The sequence below is a fragment of the Hyperolius riggenbachi genome, chromosome 7 (genome assembly GCF_040937935.1).
Source record: "Hyperolius riggenbachi isolate aHypRig1 chromosome 7, aHypRig1.pri, whole genome shotgun sequence".
NCBI classification, from domain to species: Eukaryota; Metazoa; Chordata; class Amphibia; order Anura; family Hyperoliidae; genus Hyperolius; species Hyperolius riggenbachi.
The window spans coordinates 223,451,897-223,476,008 of NC_090652.1; the positions used below are offsets into that span (position 1 = coordinate 223,451,897).

The following is a 24,112-nucleotide window of genomic DNA, read 5'->3' on the forward strand; positions in this document are numbered from 1 at the left end:
CTTTAACAAAGTGATCGTGTTCATTTTTCATTAATTTCTAATGTAGAATTTATGGAAGAGGCACCGCACGTCTCTAGCGTATCTCATGACTTGTATCACTGCTGGATGCTGTCACTACTAGTCCCGCCCTCCACTGAGCTGACAGAATGACACCTAGATTGACTCCAATTGTATCTGCAAGCCACGCCCTTCCTTGTGTTACTGTGTGTTGCCATGGCGGCGGACGCTTAGTAACGGCGGAGGCGGTGCATGCGCAGAACGGAGAGCGCTAGGCCTTGTGGGAAGGGAAGGTCTGGCTGCTGCTGAGCAGCATACCGAACCTTGGAGACCGGGTGTAAACGAGCGGCAGGAGGCGGCGGTAGAGCAGTGGGGTAGGACTCCTCCTGTTCTTTCCCCGGCATGGATGCCGCTGTTATCCGGAGCACTCAGGAATCTCTGGGCAAGGTGATCAGGAAGCCGCCGCTCACCGATAAGCTGCTGGGGAAGCCTCCGTTCCGCTATCTGCATGACATCGTGTCGGAGGTGAGATTCTGTAGAGCTGTACTCAGGGCAGGTCTGCTGGGACTTGTAGTACTGCTGGGGCAGACAAGCTACAGGTTATCTAAACTCACTGACCAAAGAAACTAGAATTCAGAGTACTGAATCAATCAGGAGTCCTGACTCAGGACTACTGACTGTGGCAAAAATAACAAAAGGAGAGCTGAAAATAAATTCTGGGATTCAGGTGGGATTATGCTGCTGAGTGTATTAGCTCCTGAGTGTACAGATCAATGTCACCTAACTGCCTGGATCAGGGCCCCTGATTCAGGGGTGTCACACTCATATACAAAGTGGGCCAAAATGTAGCACTGCGACCAAGTCACGGGCCAATCTCAATGTCTAGTGGCTTCTCCCTCACTTATAAATTTCTGTTGTGTCAAATTACATCCTGGTGTCTTGTGATTTCCCCCCCCCCCCCCTCACACCTCCTAAATAGTTCCCTGGGGTCTAGTGACCCCCTCTCTCCCCTATACAGTTTCCTGCTTTCTAGTGCTTTCCCCCCTCCCTCCCCCATACGGCTTTAAGTATTTATATAGCTCTGACATATTACGCAGCGATGTACAGAGTATATTGTCTTGACACACTAGCTGTCCCTCAGTAGGGCTCACAATCTAGTCTGATCTTGGGCTTTACCTCTAATATAGCTTCCCTGGTGGTATAGAGTGGGCCAAACATAATGTAATGTAGGGAAAGCCACATCTGGCCCTCGGGCCAGAGTTTGACATGAATGCCCTAGACCATGCGTGTAAGGATGGAGGCACCCAAGTGTAGAACGTTGTCAACCTGTAGCTGCTAAATGTGCATGACATAGGGCTCTATTCTCAAAGACTTCCCGCATGCGGTAAAGTACATGCGGGAAGTTTGCACCCAAAATACCGTCAAGTTGGAATTCTCAAAATGTTCCGCATGTTTTTTCCGCATGCGGAAAAAGTGTGATAAAAGTGCGGGATTCATGCGGAAAAATTTCCGCAAAAGTCTGTATTTTCCGCAATAAAAGATCAATTCTCAAAAATGTTCAGGCGCATCATTTCGTCGTTAATTACCGATTTTTTTTTTTTTTTTTTTATCACCTACAAATAGTAGGTGATATATTTCGCATCCCATTGACTTTAATGAAGTGTGGAGGCTTAAGAGCTGGACTTTAACTTTTTTTTTTAAACACTTTTTCATGCGACCTTTTTACCGCATGATTCCCGCATTAATAATCGCTGTTTCCGCATCTTTTTCCCGCATGCCGAAAATATTAGTGAATGTGGAAAAAATGCGGAGTTTACCGCTGGCGGGAATATAGCGGTTAAAGTTTGTGGAAAATTTGGCTCTTTGAGAATAGAGCCCATTGTCATATACCAGTGCCGTGGCTTTTGAGTGTGCATAATGTTGTCACATGACCACCCTTAGCTCCTGCGTGGCTGTGCATTCAGATATTATGGATGTGCTGTACCGCTCAGGAGGTCCATTACAGTGTTTGCTAAACTCAGGAAGGGATGTGTGCCATTCTATGGAAGGAATGGCAGTGCATCTGCTGGCCAATATAATTTTTCAGGTCAGGTGTATGTGTTGCAGAAACGTAGAGCACAAACCCAAAAACTGAAACAGACCTGTTCATGACTCAGGGTTGTCTCTGGGCATAGGAATTTCAAGTAAAGGCCTGTAGGTAGAAAAAACAAAGACTGTTTGCGCAGGCCCTGGTGTGCCGATTTGCATATTTTTTTCTCTTTTTAAACACGCAGCTAGCACTTTGCTAACTGCGTGTTTTCCCGATTCCCCCCCCCCCCCCCCCCCCCGTGAAAGAGGACCCCCCCGCTGACCCCTTGTGCAGCCTGACCAATCACCGCCAGGCTGCGCTATGGGGTGGATTGGGGCTCCCCCTGATGACGTCACTCCGATCGTCACCATGGTGGTGGGGGAAGCCCTACAGGAAATCCCGTTCAAAACGTAATTTCCTGATGGGTATTAACGCTGGCGGCGATCAGAAGGGTGGGAGGGAGAGAGCAGGGAGGGGGAATCATGTAGCTAGTGCTAGGCTAGCTACATGGAAAAAAAAAATGAGGTCAAAAAAACCTTCCCGCGGCCGTGCGCCGCACGTAATCAAAACGCCAGGGAGGTTAAATAATGCAAGCTTTCTGGGATCTAGTCCCCTTCTTCAGGCATATTTCCAGATGTTAGCTGAAGTAAAACACTGATGCAGGTAAATAGTAAACACGAAGATGGCAGTTGTGCTAGTTGCTGTTTTAGCAGTTAGATGTCAGGTGATGATTCAGCAGGCTGGAGCCAGTGAGCTCATGCAAGCAAACATGAAATCTAGCTGGTTTCTGAAGATCATGAAGCCAAGTCAATCATGTTACATAAGGAGTCATGAATCCCGTTCCACAATTTAACCCTTCTGTTAATGTCTTAAACATTTTCATAAATTTGTACTCACAAATCTTTCTTGCTTGTTCATTTTTTAAGTTACCCTTAAGAGTAAGTAGTTTGAGATCTTGCATGCTGTGTCCTGGTTCACAGAAGTGTTGGCCCACTGGTGTGTCCATTTTGCCCTCGTTAATTTTAAAGCGGTGATGGTTCATTCTTGTGCGCAGTTTTTGTCCTGTTTCTCCTTTATAGATTCCTCTTGAGGGGCATTTCATGCAGTGTATCATGTATACAACATTGGATGACTCACAGGAAAATTGGTCTGATATTTGATGATATTTCTGTGAGTTTGGTATTTGTATTTGGCTTGTGCACAAGATATAAGGGCAGGTCTCACACCTTGCGTTATTGCAGGGTAATGTGCCTGGAGTTTCTGGTGTAGATAATGCACTTCTGATCATCATTTTTCTGAAATTGGGAGGTTGTCTGAAAGCAAGCAGTGGTAAATCAGGAAAAACTTATTTCAGGTGTTTGTCTTTGTGAAGTATCGGTTGCAGGGCTTTCGATATCTTCCTCAGTGTCTTTAATCTTGCGTTGTAGGTGACCACTATTGGGACTCTGTTGTTTTCAATCTTTGGTGTGTACTTCAATAGTTCCTCTCTAGATTTTAAAGTTGCTCTGTGTATTTGATCATCAACGATTCGTGGGTGATATCCCTGATCTATTTAATATATTACGTAGTGACATAAGTTGTCTGTCTCTGTCCTCTGAATTAGAACATATTAGGTTATACCTCAGAGCCTGGCTGTAAACATTAGATTTTTTTGGGTGTGTTCCGGGTGGAAACTATTCCACTTGAGGTAAATATGCCGGTCAGTTGGTTTACGGTAGATGGATGTTTGTAAAAATCTATCTTGTACATAAATTGTGGTATCCAGGAAACTGACATGGGAGGATGAAAAGTTGAGTTAACTTGATGTTCTTGTGGTATTCTGAGAATTTTTTTGTGGAATTTGATTAATTCATCCTGTGATGCTGTCCAAATTAATAGGCTATTGTCTATAAATCTGAAGTAAGCCCAAGGTTTAATTTCACAAGTTGAAAGGAAGTTTTCCTCCAATCTGGCCATAAATAAATTTGCATAGTGGGGTGACATTCTACTTCCCATAGTCCATTGTCTGTAGATACATCATTCCCAAATGAAACATAGTTATGAGTTAGTGTATATTTGATAAGTTGTAGTGTGGGCTCTGTTGGTAGATCATTCAGTTGATTATTTTTTAAAATCTTTATTAATTGTTCTGTATTGTGATACAATTCTTGTGCTAAGGCTGTGGCTTCAGTATATTTCAGTAAAATATTTTAGCTTTTAAAAACAGATATAACGTTACACCACAGCCAAAATGCCCACATTCCTCAATAAGCTTTAGACAATTTTTTTTTTCTTGGATGAATTTAGTGCTGGCTGTGCTATAAATGCTAATGGCATTATAGCCTTCATTAAGTTCACTTTTTCTCCTAAGTTTTCTCCTATGAGATAATTTTCCATCTTCTGTTTTACATAACTTTTCAGCACTCTGCAATTAAAAAAAAAAGTTCCAAAAAGTAGATATGTTCTTTCTCACTGGGGGCTTAAAAGGCAGTGATGAGGTGTAAAAATATCACCTAGGAGAAAAAAGGAGGACATAAAGAGGTAGTGGAGAGACACCTGGGTAGTTATTCATTTAGCTTTCCTACTGAAAGTATCCAAACAAGTTTATTATTCTTTTACCTACTTTTTTTACTTTATTTTCTAGGCGCTGAAAGGTTACTTTGTAGGTGACATGAAAAAAATGGTCTTCTGAGAGAAAACACAGGAGAAAAAAAAAATAGAATTGGGGATATAGAGAGGTGGCAGAAGTAGTGGAAGGGGGAGAAATTGGACATCAAGATTGGAGAGACTAGCTAAAAAGAGAGAGAGCTCTCAGCATATCACCCTTGAGAAATGCACCCTCCTCCTCGTTGTGTGGCTCTTCCCATTTCCCCTCCCTTGGCATTGCTGCCCTCCGAATTATGCCATCATTTCACTTACCCTCATAACAACCAACTCAAATAAATGAGCCTCTTTTTACTGGAATACATACTGGAGTACTTTTCCTACAAAAGGGCAAACGTCCACAGCGATACCTCAGAGACGTATCTCCACATAATGTAAACATGTTTATTAACTGAAATAAAAAATTGACTCCGGCATAAAACAGTCAAAGTTTATCCACAGTATTGGCCTCCAGGGGCAGGCAAACTTGCATGGAAAGTTGGAATTCAAGTTTTGACAAATAAAACGTTCACAATCACACTTGCCCAATAAAGGGGCACATTGGTGCATGGAGGAAAAAAACGTTATGACAAGTGCTCCTTTTTACTGAGCATGTGTGAATGTGAATTCACGCTTGTCCAGTTCAAATGCAAACTTTGTGGCATCGGGTGCTTCTGGAGATTATTAGTATTAACTAATAATCAACAAGACTGTTGGAAGACCATTTCAGGTGACTACCTATTGAAGCTCATCAAGAGAATGCCAAGAGTGTGCAAAGCAGTAATCAAAGCAAAAGGTGGCTACTTTGAAGAACCTAGACTATGACTTATTTTCAGTTTTCACACTTTTTGGTTATGTACTATATGTCCACGTTAAAGCAGAGAAACCGAGAGCCCAATATAGTGTAGTATGTATTGGATCAGGGAGAATTAGTGTAGAGTAAGTATTATACTCTATATGTCCACGTGTTCATTCATAGTTTGGATGCATCAGTGTGAATCTACAATGTTCATAGTCATGAAAATAAAGAAAACTCTTTGAATGAGAAGGTGTGTCCAAACTTTTGGTCTGTACTGTATATGTTATGGCCAGAACCCAAAGTCTGGCCACTTCGGGTTCTGGCCAGTCAAAGCTAGATGTGGCCAACTGAAGCGACCAGTGTGCGAAACGAGTTTTTGCAGACTTTGACCATCCAGAACACATTATGGCTAGATGTGGCCGGCCAAGTCCCGTTCCCCACCGCAAATGACCTCCTCTGCCTTCACCTGCTGCTGCTGCCGCCCTACCCTTGGTTCTCCTCACCCCTCTCCTGCATAGATCCCGGGCTGCCTTTCATGCCGGTATTTTGTCGGCAGACCAGCTGCAGCTGACTCTCCTGCAAGGACCTGGCTGGCTCATGGCTGGGGCTGGCTCATGTGCTGCCGGGAGCAGATTCCCCCGCCGCCTTCCGTCTCAGGCTCTCCGCTTTCTCCTCATATTCTTCCCCACTGCCTTCTGAATTTTCTTCATCTTGTGTTCCTCTGCTCCCCGCCGCTGCCTTAAAGTGGACCTGAACTCACAGGACAGAAGAAAACAGACAAATTACACCCTGTTTGAATTTAGAGAGTTTATTCTAATTTCCCCTTATCTAACTTTAAAGTGGACCTAAAATCTTGCTCAGGACAGAAGGAAAACAGAGAAATGCACCCTGTAATATTTAGAGAGTTTAGCTTGTCTAATTCCCCTCTCATCTGTGTCTAATCACAAGTTGTAATTTGATGTCTCCCCGTGTTACCTAACTGCCACAGCAGATAAGCTCATTTGAAAGCACAGGATGTTAACAATATGTTTGTAGACACACTGCAGATATATTGCAGGATTTGTATCAGCTGTAACAAAGAAATGTTTTTCTTTAAAGATTATTCTGCTACTGCGGGTTTCAGAGCAGAGAAGTTTCTGAGTGCCTTTCATGCTGCCGGACAGGACCCAGGATGTTCTGCGACTTGTACATTTTCGACTTTGGGCAGTTGACTTTGGCCACTTTGCAAACTGGCCTGCCAATGTCAGAAATTCCCCAGCATTTTGGACTTTAGCCGACGTAAAATCGGCCAGTTCTAGAAGTGGCCGGCCACTTCCCACTTTGGCCATTTCTGTTTTTGGCCATAACATATGCAAAGATGTCAGCCAGCTTCCGTGCTTGTTTGCATGCTATTTTGGCAGTTGGACTGACCAACTGCACTTCAGTGCTTTTTGTAAAGAGAGAAATAACTGACAATACCCCGTGAAGACATGGACTAGTCCAAAATCGGAGAGATCTGTCCGATGTACACTACCCACTGTAATGCCTGGTACACACCATGCAATTTCTTGTCAGATCGAATCGATAATTTCTGACAGGTCCGATCATGTTTTCGATTGATTCTACAATCGATTTGTGCAGAAGTGATCAGACAGTCGTTGGGAAACTTGAGCGGACCTGTCGGAAATCATTGATTTGACCCGTCTATCTGACAGGAAATTGCATGTTGTGTTCCAGGCATAAGTGATCGTGACCTAGGAAGAAATTAATTTATAGTGCATTTTACTCTGGGGCAAAATGTATATTTCTGTATGTATATTACATTTTAGAATTTTTCACAATAGTTGTCCTTTATATCAGTGTTTCTCTCAGTCCTCAACTCCCGCCTACAGTGCATGTTTTGTGGAAATGCACCTACAAATACTGGGTTTACCTCTGCATGGTGTAGGTGATTACACAAGAGAATGTATGCGTTTAACTTAGCTGTAGGGATAGCAGTGGTTCCTGGATGATTGATTTCCATGAAAGCATTTGTATGTACATTTGCATGTGAGTGTGCGAAGGGTTAATTGACTTTATTTTCTTGGCCACACCCCCTTTAGCACCTCTCTAGTAACTTATTTAAATGTCCTAACTTGAGGAGATGTGCTTTGATCTATGTGTTTTTTCTTGTGGAAATCCACAGAGGTAGTTAATGAGCTCTGCTGGGACACTAATTACCCCACCTGTGAATGTTTGGTTTTCTGAAAAGAGTTGAGAAACTCTGCTTTATAGGACTATGGGGTTGTTTCATTCATGAATATTACCACACGTGCACGGCAATTGTACTTGTACTAATGGCAGCAGAGTACAGTGCTTTTCACAATTAGCGCAATCCCCGTTACACCAGTAATACGGGCATTGTTGAGGTAACGCTTGTAGTAAGTGCATTACTGTAGCAGCATGTGTGTTATGTACTTCAGGTCGTGCTAACTGCATAACACATGATACTCTGCTGCCGTTAGCACTGGTAATTTTGCCATGTGCTGCCTGCGCAAGGCAATGTTAACGGCGCTATGTGAATCATCCTTTCAGTGCACATAGTATTCTTGTAAGCATTCAAAACCTTAAAGAGAACTTGAGATGAGAAGGGAGAGAAAAATTATACATACCTTGCGCCTCCTCCAGCCCCCTTCAGGCTTACTGCTCCATGCCATCCTCCTCCGCCTCCTGGATCTTCTGCAATATGCCACGGAAAGTCCTCCAGTTCGGGGTATACTGCGTATGCCTGGCTGCGTTCCCGCCCCCAGCCTACACCGACTGGAGGACTGTTAGGGGCCAGTCACAGAAGATCCAGGCGTCAGAAGAGGACAGCGACAGGGTGATAAGCCTGGAGGAGGTAGTAGATAGGTATATAAATGCCCCCCCCCCCCCCCTTCCCGGTCTGGGGTACACTTTAGGCTTTTTCTTTAGGCATCATGAGACATCAGAACTAGATCAGCAGTGTATCTTCTCTATCTATGGGCCATACCTCACTTGCTTGTTTTAAAAGTGAACGGCATTGGCTGGATGGCATTACAGAGAGAGATTAGATACAATTATAAAAGATAATTTCCGACATATCCGATCGTTTTTCTGATCGATTTGTCATAGCAGTGAATGGAAATTGATCAGGAAAAATAAGAAAATTGATCGGAAATAAGATCGGACAGTAAATAGACTGAAAAATCTCATTGTGTATTCCCAGCATTAAAGGAAACCAGAGCTGATGAAACATAAAAGATTTATACATACCTGGGGCTTCCGCCAGCTCCATAAGCTCGGATTGCTCCCACATCGCCGTCCTCCGCTGTCTGCAGCTCCGGTATCGGGTCCTGTTACTTCAGCCAGTCACGGCCAGTCTGACGTCTTTGCGTATCTCTCCAGCAGCCACTTCTCTTACGTCAGATTGGCCGCGACTGGCTGAAGTTACGGGATCCGGTACTGGAGCTGCAGAAGGCTGAGGACAGCAGCGTGGGAGCGATCTAAGCTTGTATGAGGCTGGAGGAAGCACCAGGTATGTTTCATCAACTCTGGTACACTTTACAGAAAACCTGTAACATCAAAAAGTTCCCCTGGGGGGTACTCACCTCGGGATGGGGAAGCCTCAGGGTCCCAATGAGGCTTCCCACGCCGTCCTATGTCCCTCTGGGGTTTCGCTGCAGCCCTCCGAACAGAGGCGATGTAAATATTTACCTTCCCGGCTCCTGCGCAGGCGCTGTGGCGGCTCTCGGCTCCAAAATAGGCGGAAATACCCGATCGCCGTCGGGTCTGCTCTACTGTGCAAGCGCAAGTCTCTGGCGCCTGCGCAGTAGAGCGGACCCAACTGAGATCGGGTATTTCCGCCTACTTCAGAGCCGAAAGCCGCAACAGCACCTCCGCTGGAGCCTGGAAAGGTAAATATTGAACAAGCTACAAGCTGTTGGATCTGTCGGGCCGCTGTTCGGAGGGCTGCAGCGAGACCCCTGTGGGACAGAGGACGGCGTGGGAAGCCTCATTGGGACCCTGAGGCTTCTCCCTCCCGAGGGGAGTACCCCCCAGGGGAACTTTTTAGTTTCAAAAGGTTTTTATTGAACAATATGCTCATTAACACAGAACAAGCTTTTCCATCAGTTCCCCAACATGGGGTGAGGGTATAACATTGCATGTTAAAGAATTACAAAAACATAGTTCCACAGAAATATAAAACAATATGGCACGTTGGTAGCACAGGAGATTTGCAATATACATTCCCATAGTTTCCACTGTTTGTTAGAGATCTACTTATGCGTCTGTGGGTTAGGGATTTAAAACCAGGGTGCGGAATCCAGGGTTATCTATGTAGTCCAGCCAAGGCTGCCAAGTTTTAGTAAATACGTGCAGTGTGTCGTTGACTATGGCAATTAATCTTTCCGAGGTGAGGATGTCGTTAATTATAGTAATGGTCATTTCGACAGAGAGTGTGGGCTTTTGCCACATTCTAGCTATGTGGAGTTTGGCAGCCTTAGCTAGATGTTGAGCCAACCTATGCATTGGATATTTCCAACCCTTGGGTTTATCACCTAACAGAAGCATGAAAGGGTCCGGTGCTAGGTCTACTTCGAGTGTTGAGCTTATCAGGGAGGTAATTGATGCCCAGTAAGTTTTAACCTTTGGGCAAAACCACCAAATATGTGAATGGTTACCTTCTCGACCACAGTTCCTAAAGCATGTTTTGGGCCTGCTGCTGTCAATTCCATGCATTACAAGTGGGGTGATGTGTGTTCTATGTAGGACTTTCAAGCTTGTTTCTATGTGAGAGTAATAACTACTTCCCTTGTTAATAGACAGACAGCATTTAGACCATTGGGAAGTAGTCTTAGTGGTGTTGAAGTCAGCTTCCCATTGAATCATTGGCTTCATCTTATACGGATCTAGGGGTTGGGATAGTACAGAATATAAATATGATATAAGGCCCCCTGTCAGTGGGAAGTGTTCACACCATCTTTCATACTGGGTGACAGCAGCAGGCCCTTTGGCACGTCCTGGGATGGACCTGATGAAGTGGTATATCTGGAGGGCCCTAAAAAATTCGGTTGGAGGAAATCTAATCGTGTTACTAAAGTGCTCCCAACTAGGAAGATTGTCTTTCAGTAAATATTGTCGTAGTATTGTATAGTTATTGTTTTTCCACCATTGGAAAGCTAGCGGGTCCATCCCCCAGGGGAACTTTTTGATGTTACAGTGTCTCTTTAAGCAATTATAAATGTCCTAATTCCGACATGAGCCTTATTGATTTGTTATGATTTTTTTTTCGTGATGAGAACATTGTAAAAGTGAATGAACCTATAACTGTTAGAGTGCTGTATTTTAAAATCCTGTCATTTTCAACCACCTGGGTTTTTCAGGTAATCAGAACTACTGGCTTTCTGAAGGGATTGTACACAGAGGCAGAATTGAAGTCCGACAACGTTAAGGTAAGGATTATTCCTTATGTGTTTTATAGTCTTCCACTGTTAGTGTATGGTGTTTACATGTAGAGTTCCACAATTCTTCTTTTGCTGAAATCTTAACACTATTTGATATTTCAGTAATAAATATTTGTAAACTATACAGCCTTTATGTGAGAAAACGCGGAAAAGCCGCCGCGTGTGCTCAGAGTAAGGCGGCTGTTTCTGCGTCCAACGCGGCGGTCTACATCTGCTAGTATGGCCGAACGCGGAGAAACCGCTGCATGCCTTGATAGCGGTGCGTCGGTTTCCGCGACCAGCGCGGCGGGTGGTACGCAAGACATGTCTGGTGTGGCTGGGACTGATAGTCCACACAGGTTCAGAAGGGCGCTCGCGTTGAGGCAGAACTTTTATGACAGCCAGAAGGGAGTCAGCTGACCAAGCCGGTCAGCTGATGATTGTACCAGTTCCCATTGGTCCAGCACTTAGGGGAGGCGCTGGAGAGCTCTGGGCTCTATATACGGGGTGCTGGTCATTCTCTGGTTGTCTGCCGTTGCGATCACTACGTGGAAGCACTCAGACCTTATTGTCAGAATCTGTGTTATCATTCTGTTATACTTCAGACTAGGGGTGCACGGTTTCTCGATTTTTAATCGAAACCGCGATTCATTAGAAGACGATCTTCTGATCGTCAGTACCTTGAAAATCGCGGTTTTCCGGCGCCCGCCCGCTTTGTGGACGTTGCTCCTTTTACCCGCGCTGTGCGCTTTGCAGACGGATTACCAGGACTCTCCGTTCATCCTCGGCTTCCAGCTGGAGGGCAGTACCGACACCAAGCTGTCAGTGGACGGGCAGCTGTAAGGTGACGGAGGGCAGCTGGCTGCAGCTCCGCTTCTGTGGCATCAACCTGCAAGCCGACAGCGCCCAGCTGCTGGCATTCACTGAGGCGGGCGGGACTAGGCGGCCAGGACAACCACAACTGCGGGGTGAGCACTCAGGACCTGACGTGAAACCACACCAGGCTGAACGTGAGCGAGGAGGCGGCGGGTACGGCCGCTCTGCTCCGCCTGGAAAGTGCTGCCCCTGCAGAAGACCTATCACTCACGGATCTATGCTCTGTGCACCTGCCGGGGCCCCGGGCTGCCCTGGACTCTGCACCCGGGCCCTGATGGCCACCGGCGGGTCCTGGAGGAGCACAAGCCTCTCATGCCGATCTGGCTGCAGGCGATCGTCATTGCGGTGCTGCTCGCCTTGTCCGGCATCTTCAGCGGCCTGAACCTAGGGCTGATGGCGCTGGACCCCATGTAGCTGCGGTGCAGCGGTGTGGCACGGACCGGGAGAGGGAAGTATGCCGCCAAGATCAAATCTGTGCGCCGCCTACTGTGCTCCCTGCTGCTGGGCAACATGCTGGTGAACACTACGCTCACCACCATGCTGGACGAGCTGATCGGCTCCGCGCTGGCTGCTGTGGCCGCCTCCACCATGGGCATCGTGGTGCTGATAGAGATTGTGCTCCCACCACGACCTGGCAGTGGGGGCCAACACGCTCTTCCTCACCCGCTTCTTCATGATTGTCACCTTCCCCATTGCCTATCTGGTGAGCCGCCTGCTGGACTGCGTGCTGGGGCAGGAGATCGGCACCGTCTACAACCGGGAGAAGCTGCTGGAGATGCTCAAGGTTTGTGTGTGTGTGACCGATGTCCTGCCAGCACGAGGTGTGTGTCATTACACCTGCCTGATCCTCATCAGGGGTCTTCTTGTTTAAAAAAAAAAAAATCATGAAAAAATCGAAATTGCAATTTCTGAAAGAAAAATCGCAATTTCAATTTTTTCCTAAAATCGTGCAGCCCTACTTCAGACTAGTCCCAGGATGTTGATGATCAAGGACCTCACACCCAAAGATTAGGAATCTGTGTTATCATTCTGTTATACCTCAGACTAGTTCCAGGGTGTTCATGATCAAGGACCTCACACCCAAAGATTAGGGACTTGTGTTACCATTCTGTTATACTTCAGACTAGTTCCAGGGTGTTGATGATCACGGAGCTCACACCAAGACTAGGCATTGTTTATTATCTGTGTTATGACCTTCTGCTTTCCTGACCACTCTTCTGTTCACTGATTTAGTACTTCGCTATATCTGATACTCTGTTGCCAAACCCTGCTTGCCTTAGGATTACCGAATCAGCCTCCTGTCTTTGTACTTTGCATGTCCGTGTGTTGCCGACCTGGCTTGTCCGACCTTGAGAGCTATCTCCTCAGTTAAGAGAGAGTTCACAGATCAGTCAGTGACATCCTCCTATTGGTGTCACTCACGCTCTGGTCCTTACTCTCCCAGTCTGACTCCTCCCTGCGGGAGGTTCTCAGGCTGCTAAAGGTACTCATACTCCAGCAGTATTCCTTACTGCCTTTGTACCTGTCCTCCTGATATTGTTCTCAAAGTATTACTGTTGCGCCAAACACTCATATCTCTCAGATGTCCAGAGGTTAGTAATATATCTGATTATTGGTGATACTGCAGATCGGCAATAATCAGGTATATACTGTATCTGTATTCTTGGTGATACTGCAGATCACCAATAATCAGACCCTCTCTGTGTTACACCGATCGTTACACTTTATAGGATGCTTTATATATCATGTCTCCACTTCACATTGCCAGATTCCCTCTTAGCTGTTCTGCAGAACGTTTTGCAAGTTTCCCTTTTTCTACCATTCATTGAATGGTAACCGTGTGTGCACGGCTCAACCTCACCTCTACTATACAGTGGTGCAGGAACCAAATAGAGGCAAATGCTGTGGAGAAGTCTAAAGCTCGCTGCATTTGAATAACATCCAACCTTTATTGAAATCATCAGAAAGACACAGGTAAAAGGGGCTAAACGTGTTTCAGACCGCACGTCCTTAATCACAGGCTATAATTAAGGATGTCTATAAAAGAAATGGAGCGCACGATAGTGGGATGGGCGTGGCTGAGAATCAGTAGGCGTGCAGCGTCATTACGCGTTTCGTCATCTGGCGAAGGCGCAGACTGCCGAAACGCGTAATGACGCTGCACGCCTACTGATTCTCAGCCACGCCCATCCCGACAGCGAGACGGCTCTCCCCAACCACCGGGTCCCGCGCTGCTGGCCACAGTGCGCTGCCGCCCTGCCTGGGATAATAAGCGGTTGGCTTTACCGCTGAAAAGCGTTTTTAGATTTGAACCCTTGTGAGTATAACATTTAATTCTTCAATAAAAACAAACATAGGTAATGCACTATTGTGCGCTCCATTTCTTTTATAGATATCCTCTTTTGTCCTAATATCTGGAGCGGCACAGTACATTATCTCCTTTAAGCAAAGAAGACCCACAACTGTGTATGTGTGACTGCAGCCTCCAGAGAGGAGCGCAAGGATTTTCGTTGCTTTTGTTTATAATTAAGGATGCACCGTCTGAAACTTTTGTCCATTCGTGTCAGGTACACTTTAAATCCCCTGAAATGCAGTCTTGTAGCAAGTGGTTGAGTCCCCATTTATTAGCATTAGGACTTGTTCCTTTTGTATTACAGTTCTCCAGCTAGACTGCCCCTTTTTCAAGCTATCCAGACAAACACCTGATATTCAGTTACTAAGATATTAAGCTGCCATATGCCCTCAGGCTCCTTTTTCTGTTTAATCTGGAAGATGGCAAATCCAGGAATTTATCAGCACCCCCTCATTTTAATTTTAACACTTACATTTTTATTAAATACACTTCAAATAATAGTTTTTAGCAACCACTTAAGTAAAAGATGACTTCTCAAAGTTTGTACTTATCCTAAGCACTGACCCATTGAAATATGTGATACAAGCCACTGGAGCTGGTTAATTTATTTCATGGTTAAACACATGGCACATTCCTGAGCTATCACTTACATGGCAACCTCCATATAAACTGCTGCGGTGTTGCCCAGTTACAGATGAACACAAGGGCAAGCTGCAGTGACTGAGGAAAAGGGAGAGGCAGCCAGACTAGTAAATTGATGGCAGGAATTCCATATCTGCCTGCTGGGCCTGTGTAGGTTCACTTTTTTGTGTTTCTGTTCTTCTGATTTTCCACCTCTAATACTTTTAGCCATAGACACTGAACAAGCATGCAGCAGATCAGGTGTTTTTTGTCAAATCTGACAGCATTAGCTGCATGCTTGTTTCTGGTGAGATTTAAACACTACTGCAGCCAAATAGATCAGCAGGGCTGCTAGGCAACTGGTATTGTTTACAGGGAGATAAATATGGCAGCCTCCAAATGCTTCTTGCTTCAGGCTCCCTTTAACAGAAATCTGTAGTCTTTATAAGCCAAACTGCAAACAAGCATAAAAAAAGTGTGAAATGAAGGAAAGTCGGCACACTTAAAGAGAAACTCCGACCAAAAATTGAACTTTATCCCAATCAGTGGCTGATACCACCTTTTACATGAGAAATCTATTCCTTTTCACAAACAGACCATCAGGGGGCACTGTATGACTGATATTGTGGTGTAACCCCTCCCACAAGAAAAGTTCGAACTTTTGTGGGAAATAGCTGTTTACAGCTGTTTCCAACTGCCAAAAACCATGCAGCAGCTACATCACCTGCCAACAGTAAAATGTTCACTGGAGTTCCTCTTTAAACTATCTGGGCGCCCGACAGAGCTGGGCCGGGTTAATTGACGCTTCTCAATTCACGGATAATGGTAGGCAAAGCTTCCCTCTGCGTGCTCAGCCACAATATGACAAGAAGTAGAAATCCAAACAAGAGAAACAAAGGCTGGCACTGCAGAGCTCCAAACACTTTTGCTATATCAATGGTGCATCCAATTGGACAAGTGAGGTGTGTACAACAAAAACGGGGTGAGAGCAAGGTGGGTGCCCAGGGAGTAACGGAGCAGCTAACAGCGGTTTTGTGTGAGCGGGAACACTTGTTCACAGGCTTGCGGGAACAAGCAGGATGCTAGTGGGAAACATCTCTGGGCACCCACCTTGCTCTCTGAAACACTTCCCCATTTTTGTGGTACTCGCCTAGTTTGTCCTATTGGATGCACTTTTGATATTGAATAAAACTTCTGGAAAACTTTCATTTCTTTTGTTTGGAAAAAAAAAATCTTAACTTAATGTGCTCAGGAATCCTAAGGCTGAAAAATCGATTCAAAACATTTACCTCTGTGTATTCAGGATGTGCAGCAGTGGAGGATCGCGTCCTCTGTTTCTGCTCGTAGTGCTTTGTTTTAGTGTAAAATCCTCCATAGCACGCCCAAACCAGTCGGGACCTTTGAACCAGATGTTGTAAAAATTGACAGACGAGGAGCCCCAATGTAGTACGCAATGGGTAAATGTGGGTAATGAAACAGTCCTTCCTCAGGTAGGAGGTTTAAAGATAATTTTATTAGACAAAGGAAAAGACAATGCATTTTGTGGGACCTGCCTGCTTCCTCAGGTCTACAGTACAGTGTCTTATGCAGCTGCACACATGGACTGGGAGCGCCTATGGGAATCACTGCCATAGGCTTCCTGTAGTTAAGTGCTTTTGGAATTGCTGGCTATTCCTAGAAAGTGCAGGTCTCTTGTAAGTGCTGTAGTGGGCCCCAAGTCTTTTTTTTTTTTTTTTTTTTTTTTTTACTACCGTAGGTGCTTTCGGCAATGGACAGATGTCCTCGTAGGCACTCTGACTGGTCTGTGGCCATGTAGCTCCATACACAGAAATCTCCAATGTGCTCCTTGGAGTCTCTGTGCATCTCTACTATTAACTCTAAGCTTGTTTGAATTTTAAGATGTCATATTCCTAAATACCATGTTGAAATTGCTTGCACTTTTCCACATGTTTCTGTATATAATGTGTTTGTCACCCATAGGATAAGGATGCCAAAATCAGCTTCTTGCAGAAGGCAATAGATGTGGTGTCCCTGGTATCTGGAGAATCCCTCTCTGTGAAGCCAGCTCGTATCGTAGCTGGACATGAACCGGAGAAGACTAATGAGTTCCTTCAAGCTCTAGGAAAATGCTGTTTAAATAAAGTACGTATTGGAATTAACAAGGCCTGTTCATATTTTTTCTTTCCCAAAACATTTTTATTGTGGTTTAGACTAGGTTCACAGTGGGCCATTGCTGTGCAGCTTTATTGTAGCATCTTAACGCAGAAAGTCGCACTGCAATAGTAAGTCTATGGAGCTTTCACAGAGCATGCGGAGCGTTGAGATTCAGCCCACTACAGTATCTTAGCTCGCTGCATGCAGTGCGTTACTGCATGACGCAAGTTTTATTGAAGATTTTTCTTTTAAAGAATAAAGCTGCGCAATTCAATAGTTGCATTCAAAGAGTACTTGTATACAAATGTTTCTGAACTGAACAATCATTTTCAGATATTTGGCAGCTTGTGAGACATATGTCTTAATAACAGAACAAGACGGTTGCCGCTATGAGGTAAATTGGGGAAGGGAGGGCTGAGGGTAGGGGAATGGGAGGTTGCAGCTGGGAGGTAAATTATGGAAAGGAGGGCTAAGGGTAGGGGCATGGGAGGTTGCAGCAATGAGGTAAAGTAGGAAATGGGAAGGGAGGGCTGAGGGTAGAGGAATGGGAGGTTGCAGCTATGAGGTAAATTGGGGAAGGGAGGGCTAAGGGTAGGAGCATGGGAGGTGGCAGCAATGAGGTAAATTAGGAAAGGAGAAGGGAGGGCTGAGGGTAGGGGAATGGGAGGTTGCAGCCATGAGGTAAATTGGGAAAGGGAGGGCTAAGGGTAGGGGCATGGGAGGTTGCAGCAATGAGGTAAATTAGGAAAGGAGAAGGGAGGGCTGAGGGTAGGGGAATGGGAGGTTGCAGCTATGAGGTAAATTGGGGAAGGGAGGGCTAAGGGTAGGAGCATGGGAGGTGGCAGCTATGAGGTAAATTGGGGGAAGGGGAAGGGAAAGGGAGGGCTGAGGGTAGGGTAATGGGAGGGGAAGTGTGAGAGATGGGAGGAAGAACATCTAAAGTCAACCATGCATACATAACAGAAATCCCATGGACCTAGGATTTTCTGCCTACATCGTCTGAGAAGCAATTCATTCATTTACTTGGACATTTTGTAAACCAAGTTGAATTATAGGGAAGTATTGTGTTTTAACTGGGACAGATGGTTGAACCATCTTAGGGGAAGGAGGGCTCAGAAAACTTTGAAATGGTTCCAAACCCAAGATCGGGTACCAGTGTTCTTTGTGGGGTGTATCAAACCCCACTAGAACTTTGTTGGATACTCATTTGTATCAAATCGTTTAATTTATGAGTCCCTACATTTAATCCAAACTGCCCAGTTCACCACAAACCTAACCAGCTTGTTTAGAGCTGAGAGATTAAAGGAATACTGTGTGGGGCAAAGTGGAAAAAGAGTTGAATTCACCTGGGGCTGCTAATGATCCCCCGCAGACGTCGTGTGCCCGCACAGCCACTTGCTGATGCTCCGGTCTCCGCCTCACTTCCGAAATTTGCCACTGTGCCTGCGTGGCCGTCGTCTTACTCCTGCTGGCGTCACGGGAGAGTACTGTGCATGCGCAGTACGGCGTGCGCCTGCACCGTACGCTCCTGTGGACGTCAGCAGGAGTGAAGAGAAGGCCACGCAGGTGCAGTGCTTTTGGGACTTTAAAGTCGCAAAATCCGGAAGTTACCGGCGGCAGGGTCCAGGGCATTGGAGAGTGGTTGCACTGGCACAGAACATCTGCGGGGGACCATCGAGCCCCAGGTAAGTTCAGCTCTTTTTTTTCCCCTTTGCCCCATACAGTATGCCTTTAAGTTCATCCATTCTCGTGTAGATGTTTAATTCACCAGCTCAAGAATGGATGGGTTAGATTGCAACTTCCATAATTTGGCTACGAGGAATCCAGCAGCTATTAATATAAAGCTGAAAATGTTTTTTTTTTGTTTGTTTTTCTTTTCCTATTGACCAAGGCATCATGTTCTTAAAGGGACTCCGAGCAGTGCAGAAACTATGGAAAGATGCATATCATTTTAAAGCTCTCTTTCTCCTCTTTCCAACCGCCGCCCTACGCCTTTTAGTTTTCGCTATTTTCACGATTGAAATTGCCGCGGCCGCGATTTCAATCGCAGAAATAGAGAAAACTAAAAGGCGTAGGGCGACGATTTAGGTGTCGCCAGAAAGAGGAGAAAGAGAGCTTTAAAATGATATCCATCTTTCCCTAGTTACTTGTATTACACAGGACGACACTTTCCCCAGTGTCAGCAGCTCCATTCAGCAGAAAAAGTCGGCCTGTGTAATACAATGTAACTATGGAAAGATGGATATCATTTTAAAGCTCTCTTTCTCCTCTTTCTGGCGACACCTAAATTGTCGCCCTACGCCTTTTAGTTTTCTCTATTTTCGCCGATTGAAATTGCGGCCACGGCAATTTCAATCGCGAAAATAGCGAAAACTAAAAGGCGTAGGGCGGCGGTTTATATATCATTGGAAAGAGGAGAAAGAGAGCTTTAAAATGATATGCATCTTTCCATAGTTTCTGCACTGCTCGGAGTCCCTTTAAGGGGAATCTCTGGGGTATGTGACATCAGAAATCAATATATACATTCGTAGAACTGGAAGAGCAGATGCCAAAATGGTTTAATCAACCAACAAGCCCACCAAATGTGTAGATAATTATTGTTAGCCTTGCCACTTCTCCAACAATTGCCATCCATATCTGAATTAAACTTTCTTCATCTGGTACCATCTAGTGAATAGTTTGTAATTCCGTTCTTGTGCTGCAAGTGAAGGAGACCTCTTGTGTGGAAGCACAAAGGCTTTTCCCCAGTACTCCTCATCTAAAGAAGTACCCATGTCAGCATTCCATTTTTCAATCAGACTATCTACCGTGGCATCACTGTTTGAGTTAATTAGGAGTCTCTGAAGATAGTTTCTTAAAACTGGTCAGTTCTCTATGGATCTGAGTATCTGGCGTGTTTACCCCAAACACCGTCCCCATTGCTCCTTGCCGATTGGTGTTAAACTAGCCTTAAGATCTGCATCAGTGGGTTACACTATAAAAAGAGTTATAAGTGCTATGCCGAAACTAGGGGCAATAAGTAAAACTGTGAGATTGCGTTGTGGCTGAAATACCTTCCCAATAGCAATTACCAGCTGTATCCCCACCCTCCTGTGATGCTTAGCCTAGGGCTTAGGCTGTTTAGCTTTGTGGAATTCTTCAGCCCCAGAGCATATTGGGAGACCAGACATTATTGTTTGCATGGAACTCTCAGTAAGCACACATTCTGCAGAGCTGCACCTGAATGGACTGCAGATGTCGCCACCTATGATGAGTTTCAGAATGTAAATCGGGGTTTGGAAATATTTTACATTGGGCAAACACTGACTCATTTTTAAAGGAATATTGTAAGAAAAGAAGAAAAAGTATTCATTATATTTTCACTACAGCTCCTCTTTAACCTCTTCCTGCAAATAGGAAATTTTAAAACTATCTGTTTTGCAGGGCAGAGGATCGGGCTGCAGCCGCGGGTGCCGCAGGGGGCACATGTTCACGTGCTAGCATGGCCACTTTTCACCGCCTATGGGCTGATGGGAAGTAGTTAATTAGGATCATACTACACCATATATCATACTACACTCAGTCCAACCTCAAGAAGCATAATCTCCTAGTTTAAGATAATGTTAAATCATTTAAATACAACACAAACTGCATGAAATTATATCCAGGAGGTTGGCCACTCCAGGGAAGATACCTAGAGTATTCTTTCTTGCATAATTAATATACAACATCGTCACTCCTTGTACACTGATGGCTTCTTTAAAGAGTAACTGTCGGGCATAAAATCAAAAATCAATTCTTTATTTTTATCTGGTAAACAAGTAATAAGGATGCTAATCAGGCAATCCAAAAGTTAAAATCAGTATTACTTTTCTTGTTGATAAATTATCATTCCCCAGTTTACATGACTCTTATTTGCTACACAGAAAATTTGGTACACAAAAGAGAAGTTGCAGGGCATGCTGGGTTGTTGTTTTTTTTTTTTTTTTTTTTTGTTTTTTTGCTTCTCTGCTTCCCCTCAGACTTAACTAATGCAGCCTGATTGGCTGATACCTCTTTCCCTCCTGTTTTCCCCTCCCACACCTTTGTTCCTATCTGATTGGCCAAAATTTCTCAGGCTGAAACAATGTACTTTCTATAGTGAAGGGCGGGCAAATCAGGCAGAGGCGAGTAAGGGCGGATATTACATCACGACTGGCTTCAAAATAGCCACAGTAAATATGGAAACTGTCTAGAATAGGATTCTCTACTTTTCCTTTATAAAATTCACAGGAATCATAACGTGGACAGTGCAATACATATGTTATGTAAGTAGAGCAAGTATTTATCTACTTATATATTTGTTTTTTTTTCCTGAGATAGTATGGCTGACAGCTCCTCTTTAATGGTGCAGGAGAAACTCAGTTATGGTCTGAAGGGGTTTACATTTGCTGTTTTCTGTGTAGTAATATTCTATTCTACAGCCCATGACATGCCCCATCCTTCAGATTTCTTGAGGTTCATGAATCCCGTATAGTGAGCCCTGAGTCAGGGCAGGATTTACTCATAAGTAATGTAGACGTGCAAAAAGGCGGCTGAGTCTGGCCGGCCATGCCTCCCCAAGTGCAGAGTTTTGTGCTGGAATAATAGTAGTTACATTTCTTCCAAGCAGATTCTGTGGCTTCCGAAAGACCCATGTCTTTGGATCTGTTGTATTATAAACTCCTTGGCTGGATTACAAGACAAAGCAAAATAATCATAACTTTCCTAACAGAAATGTGTTGTAAGGAAATCATGTTGTAAGGAGTATGCATGTAGGCATCCACCCATTTTTCCATTGAGAAAAGCAATCCCAACTTTCATGAGTCTCTCCAAAGTAGTCTCTTTTTCATGGGCCAATTATGGAATGTGAATTGACAGGCTTGTTTCCTGCACAGGCTGGTACCATGTTAATTATCCCATCTTTACCTGTCTGAGCTTCCATTTCCATTAATTGCACACTGGAATTACTTTCTTGATTTTGTACATAGCTGTCTAGTGATGATGCTGTGAAGAGGGTTCTGTCAGGAGAAAAAATTGAACCAAAAGGGAAGCCTCCATCCAGTACCAAATCCCAGGATAAAGAGAACAGAGAGACTAAGGATGAAGAACGGAGGAGCCACAAGGAGAAGGAGGTAGGCGTGTGTGTGGGCGGTCATATTATAGCAGATAGAAGATAGGCGTGTGAAAAGGCTGTCCATCTGTTACAATAGAGAGAAGATAGGGGTATGAGTAGGCTATCCTCATATTACATCAGAGATGTGAGTGGGCTGTCCTTATATTACAGCAGAGGGAAGATAGGAGCGTGTGTGGGTTATCCTTGTATTACAGCAGACAGAAGATAGGGGTGTGAGTGGGCTATCCTCATATTACAGCACAGAGCAGATAGGGGTGTGAGTGGGCTGTCCTTATATTATAGCAGAGAGAAGATAAGGGGGTGAGGGGCCTATCCTTGTATTACAGCAGAGAGAAAATAGTGGTGTGAAATGTCTGTCCTTCTATTGGAGCAAATAGAAGATAGGGGTGTGAGTGGACTGTCCTTATATTACAGCAGATAGGAGTGTGAGTGTGCTTTCCTTATATTACAGCAGAGAGCAGATAGGGGTGTGAGTGGGCTGTCCTTATATTGCAGCAGAGAGCAGGAAGGGGTGTGAGTGGGCTGTCCATATATTCCAGCAGAGAGCAGATAGGGGTGTGAGTAGGCTGTCCTTGTATTACAGAAGAGAGAAAATAGGGGTGTGAGTGGGCTGTCCTAATATTACAGCAGAGAGCAGGTAGGGGTGTGAGTGGGCTGTCCTAATATTACAGCAGAGAGCAGGTAGGGGTGTGAGTGGGCTGTCCTAATATTATAGCAGAGAAAACATAGGGGTTTGAGTGGGCTGTCCTTGTATTACAGCAGAGAGCAGATAGGGATGTGAGTGGGCTGTCCTAATATTGCAGCAGAGAGCAGGTAGGGGTGTGAGTGGGCTGTCCTAATATTACAGCAGAGAGCAGGTAGGGGTGTGAGTGGGCTGTCCTCATATTATAGCAGAGAGCAGGTAGGGGTGTGAGTGGGCTGTCCTAATATTATACCAGAGAGCAGGTAGGGGTGTGAGTGGGCTGTCCTCATATTATAGCAGAGAGCAGGTAGGGGTGTGAGTGGGCTGTCCTAATATTACACCAGAGAGCAGATAGGGATGTGAGTGGGCTGATCTAATATTACACCAGAGAGCAGATAGGGATGTAAGTGGGCTGTCCTTGTATTACAGCAGAGAGCAGATATGGATGTGAGTGGCTGTCCTAATATTACAGCAGAGAGCAGATAGGGATGTGAGTGGGCTGTCCATTACAGCAGAGAGCAGGTAGGGGTGTGAGTGGGCTGTCCATTACAGCAGAGAGCAGGTAGGGGTGTGGGTGGGCTGTCCTAATATTACAGCAGAGAGCAGGTAGGGATGTGAGTGGCTGTCCTAATATTACACCAGAGAGCAGATAGTGATGTGAGTGGGCTGTCCTAATATTACAGCAGAGAGCAGGTAGGGGTGTGGGTGGGCTGTCCTAATATTACAGCAGAGAGCAGGTAGGGGTGTGGGTGGGCTGTCCTAATATTACACCAGAGAGCAGATAGGGATGTGAGTGGGCTGTCCTAATATTACAGCAGAGAGCAGGTGGGGGTGTGAGTGGGCTGTCCTTGTATTACAGAAGAGAGAAAATAGGGGTGTGAGTGAACCAAACAAATATTGATTGGTCCACTTTCAGTTTGCATACAAATGCAACAGAATGTGTATCAAGATGAAAAAGGTGTAATTGATTGCTTATCTCTACTGAGAACCTTCATACAGGATCCACCCGAACATAAACTCGCTTGCCAGCATTATTTATGAACTTTATTTGTGTATGACGTATCATTAGGACAGCCGGGCAATGGCCATTATTAAGAAAATATTTCTGCTTCCATATCCCTCTCCCTACAGGGACACTTAAAGAAAACCTGTAGTGAAAATTAAAAGTCAAAATAACCATACACAAGTCATACTTACCTGCTGTGTAGTCTGCTCCTCAATCTCTTTCTCCTCTTCTGTGTCCTGTTTGTCCACTGTTATCAATGGAATTTTCCGTCCTCCATTTTGAAAATGGCCATTACCCCATAACAGCTTCCTGGTCAGCACACAGTTAAACTGTAATATCTCCCACTTGAGCCATAGGGAAATATGGACACATCAGTT

At 44.9% G+C, this 24,112-nt stretch overlaps 1 protein-coding gene across 1 annotated transcript in view; it reads left to right on the plus strand.

The window, feature by feature from the left end:
* The first annotated feature begins 245 nt into the window (after positions 1–245).
* The window catches only part of TRAF3IP1 (TRAF3 interacting protein 1), a 68,101-nt gene continuing 44,234 nt past the window's right edge, over positions 246–24,112 (plus strand). The window contains exons 1-4 of the mRNA XM_068245300.1: positions 246–522; positions 10,850–10,918; positions 16,740–16,901; positions 21,902–22,045. Of these exons, the coding sequence (XP_068101401.1) occupies positions 400–522; positions 10,850–10,918; positions 16,740–16,901; positions 21,902–22,045 (498 nt within the window). The 5' untranslated portion in view covers positions 246–399. The remainder of the gene's footprint in view (positions 523–10,849; positions 10,919–16,739; positions 16,902–21,901; positions 22,046–24,112) is intronic.